The sequence below is a fragment of the Papio anubis genome, chromosome 4 (genome assembly GCF_008728515.1).
Source record: "Papio anubis isolate 15944 chromosome 4, Panubis1.0, whole genome shotgun sequence".
NCBI lineage: Eukaryota > Metazoa > Chordata > Mammalia > Primates > Cercopithecidae > Papio > Papio anubis.
In genome coordinates, this window is record NC_044979.1 from 113767087 (window position 1) to 113780029 (window position 12943).

General features: G+C 44.9%; 2 protein-coding genes across 17 annotated transcripts in view; one reads left to right on the forward strand and one right to left on the reverse strand.

Annotated features, from left to right (window-relative positions):
* Positions 1–643, reverse strand: part of URGCP (upregulator of cell proliferation) — a 47748-nt gene extending 47105 nt beyond the window's left edge. For 2 of the 3 annotated variants that reach the window (XM_021935835.2, XM_009203037.4), the window contains exon 1: positions 365–469. The gene's annotated coding sequence lies outside the window, so the exon portion shown is untranslated. Of the gene's footprint in view, positions 1–364 lie in introns of all 3 variants that reach the window. The other variant, XM_009203035.2, reaches the window with a different exon arrangement.
* The window catches only part of UBE2D4 (ubiquitin conjugating enzyme E2 D4 (putative)), a 28213-nt gene continuing 15324 nt past the window's right edge, over positions 55–12943 (forward strand). For 9 of the 14 annotated variants that reach the window (XR_644821.4, XR_002520951.2, XM_017956748.1 and 6 more), the window contains exon 1: positions 55–350. Coding sequence is in view for 7 of the 14 variants with exons in the window: in XM_009203041.4 (XP_009201305.1) it covers positions 309–350 (42 nt within the window). In the remaining 7 variants the exon portion in view is untranslated. Of the gene's footprint in view, positions 351–668; positions 789–2244; positions 2338–12943 lie in introns of those variants that run through there. The other 5 variants (XM_003896064.3, XM_009203048.1, XM_009203047.2 and 2 more) reach the window with 4 other exon arrangements.

A 12943-nucleotide genomic window follows, 5' to 3' on the forward strand; every position in this document is an offset into this window, starting at 1 on the left:
ATTGTAGGCGTGAGCCACCTCGTCTGGCTTTTTTTTTTTTTTTTTCCCCAAATGTTGGTTGCAACCTATTAAATTGATTTCGTGACACACTAAATAGTTCATAACCCTCAGTTTAAACAACTCTGACCTAGACGCCTGCCAAGTCTTAGGAAAACAGGAAGGAGACAGCTAATTAAGTTTGGGAGAGGCACAGTCTAAGGCATTGGTTCTCAACATTGGCAGTGCAAGATCACGTGAGGTACGACTGAACACGGAGATCTCCAAAACTGCGGAGAGTTGTGCGTGTGCACGTATGCACAGACATCTACATGGCAATGGCTGTAACGCATCCAGCCATAAGGCGTACAAGGGTATGTATACTTACAGAGTTAAGAACCACTATTCTCAGGAGTTATATGACAGCCTGAGAAGACGCCCAGGATGTAGGAACAGGGAGCAAGCGAGCGTTTGGCACCTTGAGGGTGCTCCGCGCGTCTGGTAAAGCCAACGAGCCCCTCCTCTTCGCTGGCCTCTCCGGGGCCTTGCTGACCAGTGGTCGAAGCCACAGGACCGGGTGCGGGTAGCCAGCGTAACCGGGGTAGCCCCGCGGCTTCCCCTCGGCCGCGCCAGGACGCTCGGCACGCGGCGACGACGGCCCCACAGTTCCCCGCGCGCGCAAGCGCAGGCGGCGGCTCCCAGCGTGCAGCTCGGTGGCGGCTGACCCGGCAGCGGGCCGCCTCAGGCAGCCCTGGCCGGGCCGCCCGGCTCCCCGGCAGCGGGGTAGGATGGCGCTAAAGCGGATCCAGAAGGTACGCACTTTCCCACCCTCCGACTCTTTGGGTGTCCGAAGCGTCGAGGTGTGGGCGGGGCGCCGCTGCCGTGAAGTGAAAGGTGACGAAGGCTCCGCAAGTCGCGGATACACCTGCCTAGGAAGGTGGCCGAACAGCCACCCGCGCAGCCTGAAAAGCTAACGCAGCCTGAGAAAGGGATTGCGCGAGCGCGGGGCGGGGCCGGGCCGTGACCACGTGGGCTGCGTCACGCTGGCGGGGCGCCGTGGGGCCACCTGCAGGCTCCTGGACAGCGGGTTGCTGGGTCCCCGGAGTAAGGCAAGCTTGCTCCTCTAGGGTATCCAGAAGGGTATCCAGGATGAAGCTGGGTCCTAAGGGATGAGTAGGAACTCGGCAGGTGGGGAAGAGGGAAAAAGGCTTTCCCGGCAATGGGGAGACCACGAGGCCTGGAGGACTGACAGGATAGGGGAGAAGCTGAAGGGCAGATGGTGTGGACTCGGGTGGTCCTTAGGGGCAGTGCTGAAGTAACTGATTTTTATCCTGTAGGTAAGAGGGAGTCCATGAAGGTTTAATGCATTCACTAGAATTTGGAAAATGCACAACAGTAGAAGAAAGAAGTATTTCTAATCCTATCACTTTACTATTTGTTAACATTTTAGCATACCTATGTTCAGTTTTTTCTATATTTAAAATAATTATCCTGCATTTTGTATTCCACTTATTCACATAATAGTAAATGTAAGCATGTTGTGAAGTAGTATTTATAACTTTTTTTTTTTTTTTGAGACAGTCTTGCTCTGTCGCCCAGGCTGGAGTACAGTGGCACAATCATGGCTCACTGCAGCCTCAACCTTCCGGGTTCAAGTGATCCTCCCTCCTCAGCTTCCTGGGTAGCGGGGACTACATGCCACCATGCCCAGCCAATTGTTTATTTTTTGTAGAGACAGTGTCTCACTATGTTGCCCAGGCTGGTCTCATACTCCTGGGCTTAAGCGATCCTCTTGCCTCTACCTCCTAAAGTGGTGGGATTACAACGTGAGACACCATGTCCAGTTCTGTAACTAATTTTTAACATTAACTTTCCACAAGTACGTGACTAGTAACTTATTTAGTCATTACCTGTAGTAGGTAAAACTGTAGTAGGTAAAAGTATGAACTTGGGTGTCAGACAGACCTGGGTTAGAGAATGTGAGGTCACTTATAGTGGGACCTTGGGTAAGGCACTTAATCATTCCTAGCCTCCCAGTCCTACATGTTTACAGAGTTGTTTCGAGAATTAAATGCTATGAAATGTGTTTAGCACATGCTTGCTGTATACCAAGCACTCAATATGAGTTAGCTGCTGTTGTTCAAAATTCTTCACTATTTGCTGTTATGAACTTTGTATTAGGCTGTTTTGTTTGCTATAAAGGAATATCTGAGGCTGAGTAATTAATAAAGAAAAGAGGTTTATTTGGCTCTCAGTTCTGCAGGCTGTACAAGAAGCATAGTGCCAGCATCTGCTTCTGGTGAGGCCTCAGGAAGCTTACAATCATGGCGGAAAGCAAAGGAGAAGCAGGCGTGTCACCTGGTAAGAAAGGGAGCGAGAGAGATGCCAGCTCTTTTAAACACCCAGGTCTCGCCTGAACTAATAGAGTGAGCACTCACAGATTATTGTTGGGGGGCTACCAAGCCATTCATGAGGAATCTGCCCCCATGACCCAGACACCTCCCACCAGGCCCCACCTCCAACACTGGCGATCACATTTCAGCATGAGATTTGGAGGGGACAAATATCCAAACCAGATCAACCATCATTGTACAATGAGCCTTTTCCTTAATTCACATTACTGGGTTTGATTGCCAGAGGTGGAATAACAGGATCTCTAAGAGTATGACTCTTCTTTTTAAATAGCTGTCCAAAAGAGAGATAATTTTGATGAGTTATTCTCTGAAAGGGGTCATCTGTCATCCTAGGACTTTGAAGCAGGTGAATGACATGTTGAGATCTGTGTTATAAAAAGATCCTTCTGGCGGCAGTGTGGCCTAAAGCGGGACAGAGGGAGACTAGAGGCTGTTGTGAAGATTCAGCAGAGGCTTTGCCCAAATTAATGACCATGGAATGGATGCTAGGCCAAAGCAGTGCCTGGACCACATTACAGAAGTGGAATTGACAGGACTTGAGGAGAGGATGTGGTGCAAGTGAAACAAGGAGGTGTACAAAATGGGTCACTTAGTAGATGGTGGTGTTATTATCTAGGATGGGGAATCAGAAGTTTTGAAGGCAGGGAGGAGGGTAGGAGAGATTAAGGAGTAAAGGTTTGAGCCTACATATTCAAATGTATAGGCTGATAAGATTTATAAAAGGAAGGGTTTGGAAAAACAAGTTTGGACCTTGAGCATGAAATGTCAACTATAGATCCAAGGTAACTGAAGTCATAAGGCCAGGGAGAACTTTTCCTTGATAAGAATCAAGGACAGGCTGGGTGCAGTGGCCCATACCTATATCCCAGCACTCTGGGAGGCCAAGGCGGGTAGATTGCTTGAGTCCAGGAGTTTGAGACCAACTGGGCAACACAGCAAAATTCCATCTCCACTAAAAATTTAAAAATGGCCAGGCGAGGTGGCTCATGCCTGTAATCACAGCACTTTGGAAGGCCAAGATGGGTGGATCATTTAAGGTCAGGAGTTTGAGACCAGCCTGACCAATGTACTGAAACCCCTCTGTAATAAAAATACAAAAAAATTAGCCAGGCGTGGTGGTGCACGCCTGTAACCCCAACTACTCCAGAGGCCGAGGCAGGAGAATTGCTTGAACCCAGAGGGTGGAGGTTGCAGTGAGCTGAGATTACACCACTGCACTCCAGCCTGGGTGACAGAGCGAGACTCCGTCTAAAAAAAATAAAAGTAAATTAAAAAAAAAAAATTAGCTGAGCGCAGTGACACACACCTGTAATCCCAGCTACTCAGGAGGCTAAGGTGGGAGAATCACCTGAGCCTGGGAGGTCAAGACTGTAGTGAGCCTCACCACTGCACTCCAGCCTGGGCAACCAGAGTGAGACCCTGTCTTAAAACAAAAACAAAACAAGAATCAAGGTCAGGACTGGCTTCATGTGTGTGTGATGCATTCAGTCTCACAGGGCCCCAGGCTTGGATGGGCTCTGCCTTTGGTTTTATGCTCTGCTGTCACCATCAGGAAATTCTTAATAATTATTGAACTAGAGACCCTACGTTTTCACATGCACATAATTTGCCCTGCAAATTATGTAGCAAGTCCTGGGGAAAACAACAGAACTGTAGGAAATACAACTTTAAAAGTGTGTCAAGCCTGCAGTGGTGAGATGGCACCATTGGGCCACCACTAGTTAGGATGTGTTGGCTGCAAGTGACAGAAGCTGAGCTGTCCTTGTGCATGGAATTGGAGGTCCTGTGGCAGGACCTTGGGAGCAACTCAGTCCCCCTCTCCTGGTCTGTTTCTGTGTCACTCTGGGCTGAATGGCTCTGGGACACACAGCCTGCTGGACATCTGGGAGTAATAGAGACAATTGCCTCCAGAAGAACTGATGAAAATGTTCTCAGAAAGCCCAGCAGATGTTTTTTTTTCCTTTGCCTTGTTATGAATTATGTCTTATGCTCATTCCTAAACCAATGAGTGGCAAGGAGTCTGGTTACCCTTAGACCTGGAGCTGAGAGTGAGTTGACCAGGAGTCCTTCAGAACAGGAGTCCTTCGGAAAGGAGGAAGGCGGATGGGTGCTGAGCAGGTAGCCAGCAATATGCGAGCCTGAGCCAGGTGTGTGGTGTCTACCAGCTGCCCCCTTAAGTTTCCAATCCACAGCTCTTTCTAACCAACTTCAACCCTTTAAAAATATGTTTTCAAATGAATGTTTCAAATTGAATGTTTTTAGATGCACTTTTTATTTATTTAGCTAGTTTAGTTAGTTAGTTAGTTAGTTAGTTTTTGAGACAGGGTCTTGCTCTGTTACCCAGGCTGGAGTGCAGTGGCTTAATCATAGTTCACTGTAGCCTTGACCTCCTGGGTTCAAGCAGTCCTCCCACTTAGCTTTCCCAGTAGCTGGGACTACAGGTGCCTGCCACCACATCTGGCTAATTTTAAAATTTTTGTAGAGAGCGGATTTCACCACGTTGCCAAGGCTGGTCTCAAACTCCTAGGCTCATGCAATCCTCCCACCTCAGCCTCCCAAAGTGCTGGGATTGCAGGTGTGACAGGGTTGTATGTGACAGCAGTTCAATTTTTTAATTTTGGTTTTTGTTTTTTTTTTTTTTTGCTCTTTGATATGTGTATTAGTCCATTCTTACATTGCTATTAGGAAATACCTGGCTGGGCCGGGCGCAGTGGCTCAAGCCTGTAATCCCAGCACTTTGGGAGGCCGAGACGGGCGGATCACAAGGTCAGGAGATCGAGACCATCCTGGCTAACACGGTGAAACCCCGTCTCTACTAAAAAATACAAAAAACTAGCCGGGCGCAGTGGCGGGCGCCTGTAGTCCCAGCTACTCGGGAGGCTGAGGCAGGAGAATGGCGTGAACCCGGGAGGCGGAGCTTGCAGTGAGCTGAGATCCGGCCACTGCACTCCAGCCTGGGCGGCAGAGCGAGACTCCGTCTCAAAAAAAAAAAAAAAAAAAAGGAAATACCTGGCTGGACACAGTGGCTCATGTCTGTAATCCCAGCATTTTGGGAGGCCGAGGCAGACAGCTCATCTGAGGTCAGGTCCTGGTCAACATGGTGAAACCCCATATCTACTAAAAATACAAAAAATAGCTGGGTGTGGTGGCGGGCGCCTATAATCCTGGCTACTTGGGAGGCTGAGGCAGGAGAATTGCTTGAACCCGGGAGGCAGAGGTTGCAGTGAGCTGAGATCATGCCACTGCACTCCAGCCTGGGCAATAGAGTAAGACTCTGTCTCAAAAAAGAAAGAAAGAAAGAAAGAAGCTGAAGGCCGGATGAGGTGGCTCATGCCTATAATCCTAGCACTTTGGGAGGCTAAGGCAGGTGGATGGCCTGAGCTCAGGAGTTCAAGACTCAGCCTGGGTAACATGGCAAAACCCCAGCTCTACCAAAAGTACAAAAAATTAGACAGACATAGTTGGTAGTGTGTGCCTATGTTCCCAGCTACTCAGGTGACTGAGGTGGAAGGATCGCTTGAGCCTGGGAAGTGGAGGTTGCAGTGAGCCAATATCATGCCCCTGCACTCCAACCTGGGTGTCAGAGTGAGACCCTATGTCAAAAAAAAACAAAAAAAAAACAAAAAACAAAAAAACCTGAGATGAGATAATTTAGAAAGAAAAGAGTTTTAATTGGCTCACAGTTCCACAGGCTGTATAAGAAGCATGGCACTAGTGTCTGCTCTGCCTCAGAGGAGGGGACACTTACACTCACGGTGGAAGGCAAACAGGGAGCAGAGCAGGCATGTTACATGGGCAGAATAGGAGCAAGAGAGAAAACAAGGGGAGATTCTCCACACTTTTATTTATTTATTTATTTATTTTTGAGACAGGGTCTCTGTCACCCAGGCTGGAGTGCAGTGGTGCAATTTCTGCTCACTGCAGCCTCTGTCTCCCTGGCTCAAGTGATTCTCATGTCTCTGGTTCAAGTGATTCTCATGTCTCAGCCTCTGGAGTAACTGGAATTATAGTGTGTGCCACCACACCTGACTACTTTTTTTTGTCTTTTTAGTAGAGACGGGGTTTTGCCATGTTGCCCAGGCTGGTCTTGAACTCCTGAGCTCAAGCGATCCACCCACTTGGGCCTCCTGAAGTGCTGTGATTACAAGCATGAGCCACCATGACCGGCCATGACACATTTTTTTTTTTTTTTTTTTTTGAGACAGAGTCTTGCTCTGCCGCCCAGGCTGAAGTGCAGTGGTGCGACCTTGGCTCACTGCAAGCCCCGCCTCCTGGGTTCACGCCATTCTCTGGCCTCAGCCTCCCCTAATAGCTGGGACTACAGGCGCCTGCCACCACGCCTGGCTAATTTTTTGTATTCTTAGTAGAGATGGGGTTTCACCATGTTAGCCAGGATGGTCTTGATCTCCTGACCTCGTGATCTGCCCACCTTGGGCTCCCAAAGTGCTGGGATTACAGGTGTGAACCACTGCGCCCGGCCCATGACAGACTTTTAAACAATCAGATCTTGTGAGAAGAGGATAATACCAAGTGGATGATACTAAACCAATCACTTGCCCCCAGGCCTCACCCTCAACATTGGAGATTACCATTTGACAAGAGTTTTGGGTGGGAAAACAGATCCAAACTATTATATCAATACATATTTAACACATATACTTTGCAATACATGTACTTTAAAGAAAATTTGGAAAATACCTGGCTGAGCAGGGTGGCTCATGCCTGTAATCTCAGCACTTTGGGAGGCCGAGGCTGATGGATCAGTTGAGGCCAGGAGTTTGAGACAAGCCTGGCCAACATGGCAAAACCCTGTCTCTCCTAAATATACAAACATTAGTCGGGCATAGTGGTATGTGCGTGTAATCCCAGCTACTCGGGCGACTGAGGCATAAGAATCGCTTGAACCCAGGAGATGGAGGTTGCAGTGAACCAAGATGGTGCCACTGCACTCCAGCCTGTGTGACAGAGCAAAATCCTGCCTGTCTCAAAAAAATAAAAAGAAAATTAAAGAAAATTTGGAAAATACTCCCAAAATTCAGTTTTTAAAAAAGTCATCTCTAGTCATCTAAAGTGGGTCATTTTTTTCTTGCTGGAATGCGTGCCATCCAGTTCCCCTTCTGGGGGGCAACAAATGTTAAAGTAGTCTTCTAGAAATATATATGTATATATATTCTCTACCCATTCATATAATTGTGGTTCACATTTTTGTGGATTTTTTTTCAGTGCCTTTGATGTGTATATGTTTCAGATTGTTGTCATCATGTAGTACATCAAATTTTATACTCTGCTTTTTTCTTGCCCTTTTCCTTTAATGTTGTATCATGACATTTTCTCCTGTTGTTCTGTAGTCTTTAAAAACGAATTTTCAGTGGCTGCATAATACTTGGTTTAGTTTCTCAAAAAAAAAGTTTAACTTCTGATTATAAAGATAGTAATTACTCTTTAAAGAAACTTGGGGCTGGACGTGGTGGCTCACGCCTGTAATCCCAACACTTTGGGAGGCTGAGGCAGGAGGATCGCTTGAGGTCAGGAGTTCAAGACCAGCCTGGCCAGCATGGTGAAACTCATCTCTACTACAAATACAAAAATTAGCCGGGCATGGTGATGCGTACCTGTAATCAATCCCAGCTACTCTGGAGGGTGAAGCACTTGAACCTGGTAGGCAGAGGTTGCAGTGAGCCGAGATGGTGCCAGTGCACTCCAGCCTAGGCAACAGAGTGAGACCCTGTCTCAAAAAAATAAAAAATAAAAATAAAAATAAATAAAGAGAACTTGGAAGTAAGATAATGCCGTATTCATCTACTTCAAGATGAATATTTTTTCAAATGTTCACATCTCTAAAATTGGGATGCTTCTTACAATAGCTGTCAGCCAGGTTACCTTCACTTAGTTGTCACTATCTATATGAGTAAACTGGATCATGGCAGTTCATTATGAGGTAAGTGCATTGCTGGTACTGTATTTGTTGAGTTCAATTGTTTTAAAAATATTTTCAAAAAGATAGTGTGATTTAGCACTGAAAAGAAAAGCTTTCATGAACACAGGCACAGAAACAGGACAGTGAAGAGTAAATTTCATACTAGTGAAGCAAATATTTGTTGTTGGAGGAAGGACTGGAATTTCCTAATTCTATGTCGAGCAACCAAACTCTTCATAGCCCGAGAAAGGAAGGTACCACCTACCCTCAACTTGGTAAGGCTGGGTCATTTTTTTTTTTTTTTTTTTTTTTTTGCTGGAATACGTGCAAATAGATTGTGTATCATGGGCCTTTGCAGAATAAGTATTGATGTCTTGAAAGAAAACTCCAGAAACAGTAGTAGAGGACTCTAAGAATTGCCACATTACCATTGTTTTAGAAGACACAGAGGATGATATTGTGTAGACATCAATGACTCAGTGTTGGGCTCTGAATGGGAAGAAACTTTGGGAATACCTGAACAAACCAGTTTATTTATTTCACTTGTTTTTCCTTTTTTTTTGGATGCATGAATGATACTTAAAAAGAAACACACAAAGCTATGTCTAAGCCTAAAAGAATTCTTTTGATAAGAGTAATTTTAATTTTTTAATTTTTTGAAACAGAGTCTCACTGTGTCACACGGGAGCAATCTCGGCTCACTGCAACCTCCGCCTTCCGGGGCTAAAGCAATTCTTTTTTTTTTTTTCCCCCACAGGAAGAAAAAATACTTTTTATTTAATGACCAAGTATACACACATTCACACACACACATATGTACATATAACTAAAAAAATTTATTTTGCTCTTTATCATGTGGGATGCATTGTGAAATGTTCTACATTCTTTCATTTAAAGAAAAATGCTGGTCATGTTTTAGTAAAAATATTTCACAAATCACTAATATGTTACAATGCATAACTGCTCTAGAGCATTAACAATGCTAAGCTATAATTATAGGAAAATAGATATTGGTGCTCCTTCTTAGAATTAGCCCATGTGGTATTTTAGGTACTCAACTCAGAGAAAAAAAAAATGTAACATAGCCTTGTTACCATGTATCCAGCCTGGACATGGTACATGCTTTCAATGAGCTTAAATCACCTACCTTCCTAGGCCCAAGATCTGAGGGAATGATTTGCAACTATGTAACAGGACCCTTTGTCTGTACTATACATTTTATATTTCTTTTTGTACATTGTTTCACTTGTTCCTCACAAGGACCCTGTGAGGTAGGGAGGGGAAAATATCAGCTACACTTTATAGATAATGAAGTTAAGATTCAGAGAGGTTAAGTGACTTTCTCAGTTACCGTATACCTAGTACAAGGCAGAGACAAAATAGTAAGTATTAACTTTTTAGGTTGGAGGCCCTTTTCTCTAAACCACATAGCTTCTCAGAGTATAATCTAACCCAAAATATTTTTACTGCTTCATCCTCATTTTCTTATTGTTAATTCAGCTTTTTACAGAATACCATAAAAGACCTAATTCTAAATTCATCATTCTAAATTTATGCTTCTCTATCAGTGTAAACTTATGGCCACAGAACACACTTTTTTTGGAAAGCACTGTCACTTTGGCTCTAAAGGAACATAAGCAATATAAAAAGCCCCAGAGGTCAAGGAAATTGAAAAGAAGTCAGAAGAAGGGATATCAAATGGAATGTATTAACGGATTTTACTCCCTTTAAGCTTGTACTTTTGTGAGAGGGTTCAGTGGAGAGCTTTAATGCAAATGAGACTTGAAGCTTTTGAAGAAGATCTAAGTCTTGATGAGGTTATTCAAACTCAGATCTTGAATGCATATTGATGATAGGCCATGGTCTTCAAAAACATTGTACTTGATGCTCTTCCACAATGCTAGGATTGGAATGCCACAATACATATTGATTCATGTTTTTGTCCATTAATGGTCTGTGGGTTTCTTTAAATGAAGTCCATTTTAGAGTCCATAGATATCAGTGTTCTGCAAAACTGTTGGGGATTGGAGGCTCCCAAAAGACCCCAGACACTCCGCCCTGCCCATGGCATCACCCTGTAAAGCGATTCTTGTGCCTCAGCCTCCTGAATAGCTGGTTATAGCCACGTGCCACCATGCCCAGCTAAGTTTTGTATTTTTAGTAGAGACAAGGTTTAACAGTGTTGGCCAAGCTGGTCTCGAGCTCCTGACCTCAAGTGATCTGCCTACCTCAGCCTCCCAAAGTGCTGGGATTACAGGTGTGAACCACTGTACACAGTCTAATAAAAGTAATTTTTAAGTAAAATTAAAGTTTATGTGCAAAGAAAGCATTTGGTGTTAGCTTATTTGCCAGCATGTTCCCCCCCCACCCAATTGTATGTAAAGTAAAATTGTGTCTTACAAAGGATGGAGTTTTGGAGTTGATGGAACACAGTTAAGAAATAACTGGGTGTGTAGCATGGTTTGCTTAACTCTTCTCTACTAATATTCAATACTTTAACTTACTTTCTCTTTTTTTTTTTTTGAGACAAGAGTGTCGCTCTGTCGCCCTGGCTGGAGTGCGGTGGCCGGATCTCAGCTCACTGCAAGCTCCGCCTCCCGGGTTTACGCCATTCTCCTGCCTCAGCCTCCCGAGTAGCTGGGACTACAGGCGCCCGCCACCTCGTCCGGCTAGATTTTTGTATTTTTTAGTAGAAACGGGGTTTCACCACGTTAGCCAGGATGGTCTCGATCTCCTGACCTCGTGATCCGCCCGTCTCGGCCTCCCAAAGTGCTGGGATTACAGGCTTGAGCCACCGTGCCCGGCCACTTTCTCTTTTTTGGAACGTCTCAACTTTTATCATTGTTACTTGTAATAGTAATTACTATATAAACTTAACCTACTTAATCCTTTACAATAAATAAAATATTTATACATTTAATGATTTGATAATAAATTCCTATGGTTCAAAAGGTGCAAAGGATATACAGGGAAAAGTCTCCCACCCAAGACTGTCCCTAGCCATCCAATTCCCCTCCTGGAGGGGCAACCAGTGTCGAAGTATTCTTCTAGAAATATATATATATTCTACTTATTCCTCTCCCTTTTTATAATACTAATTGTGGCATTCTCTATACCACTATTGTCATGATATTTACTGGTTGCTCTTGCTTACATTATATACATTAAAAATTTACCTGCAAAATTTGTAGCCACACAATAGTGCCGGCAAGTTGGCAGGCAAGTATGATTACAGCTTAACAGATAATTACACTGAGGCCCAAAGAGGTGAAAGTGATTTCCTCAGTGATGGAGCTCGGACTCAGACCTGAGTCTTCTAACCCTGTGAGGTGAACACAGGAATTCGATGTGTGAGTGGACTAGTTTCTTTCAAGTCACACCATTCTTCCTTGAAATGCCAGTTAGCATTCAAAACTCCTGGGTGCTGGTTGGAGTCTATCAATGGGGATCCACACACGGCATTTCAGGGATCATTAAGTGTGGGTGTAACTGTTGATCACACCTCTAAAGGGGCCATGGATTCTGCATACTGGCAGTGCAAAAGCATAGAGGTGTGGGAAAACCTTGTGAGGTAGAGGGAATTGGTCTGTACTGCTGGCTTTTCCTGTCCCTGGCTCTTCATGTAACCTCTTCAGGATTTGCCTTAGCGGTTCTATCATAGAGCTCATTTATCCATGCAGTATCGCAACGAATGTAAACAATTCCCCTGCACCATGATAGTGGAGGTGCTGAGGGGCACATAGCAGAGAGGTAAGCAAAAAGGAACTGTTCCACAGAGATTTCTGTAGCTCTTGCATTTCTGAGCCTGTCCTCTGTCCCCTTGCGTGACCTCAGTTGTTCCCAAGTTAAATTCTTTTTTTGACCACTCCTAATGCTGCTTCCTGAGTGCTTTCCAAGTATAATTCATTTTACTTATGAGGAAATGGGTTCAGATATATTAGATACTATTAGAATTGGCCAGTGGTATACTGGTAGATGTTTAAAGATCAACCCTCGGGGAGAAAACATGGCCCTGATTTGTAGCATTTGTTGGCTTCTGTGATGTTAATACTTCCATCTTGGCTGATTAAATTTGAAGTGAAGGGGATAAATGCAGGATGGCCAGAGGTGGTTACTGAAATGATCAGTGTGTCCAGAGACATATGGTGAAATCAGGAGAGTTTGTGTAGATAGGACAGTGTTTGGCTTAATTCAGAGATGGTTTCCCATAAAGGGAATCTAGTTGTGGTATAATCCCCGATCCCCACTGGTGCAGTGTTAGACTTTGGCTCAAGTGCCAAAGTCTCCACATTCAGAGCCCTAGGACTTACCACATAACCAGTGGTGACTGGGGTGATTGGGATGGTGGTTGGGGAGGCAAAGTAGAGAGATGAGCGCTTCCTTGGTGCTAACTGCTTCCATACATTAATTCATTAGCCTAGTAGTAAAACCTGGCACCTATCCTTCTCCCAGAACTCTCTTCTGGTCTGCTTTCCTTCCATATCCTCAGCACCTGGGGGCCTAGGGATGTCTTCTACCTGAGGAGGTGGGAGGCTAGGCTTGGAGGTAAGGCAGAGCTACGTGTGACTGACTTCTTGCCTGCCCTCTTCCAGCTGTGTACCTTGAGTAGGTAACTTCATCTCTTTACAATTCAATT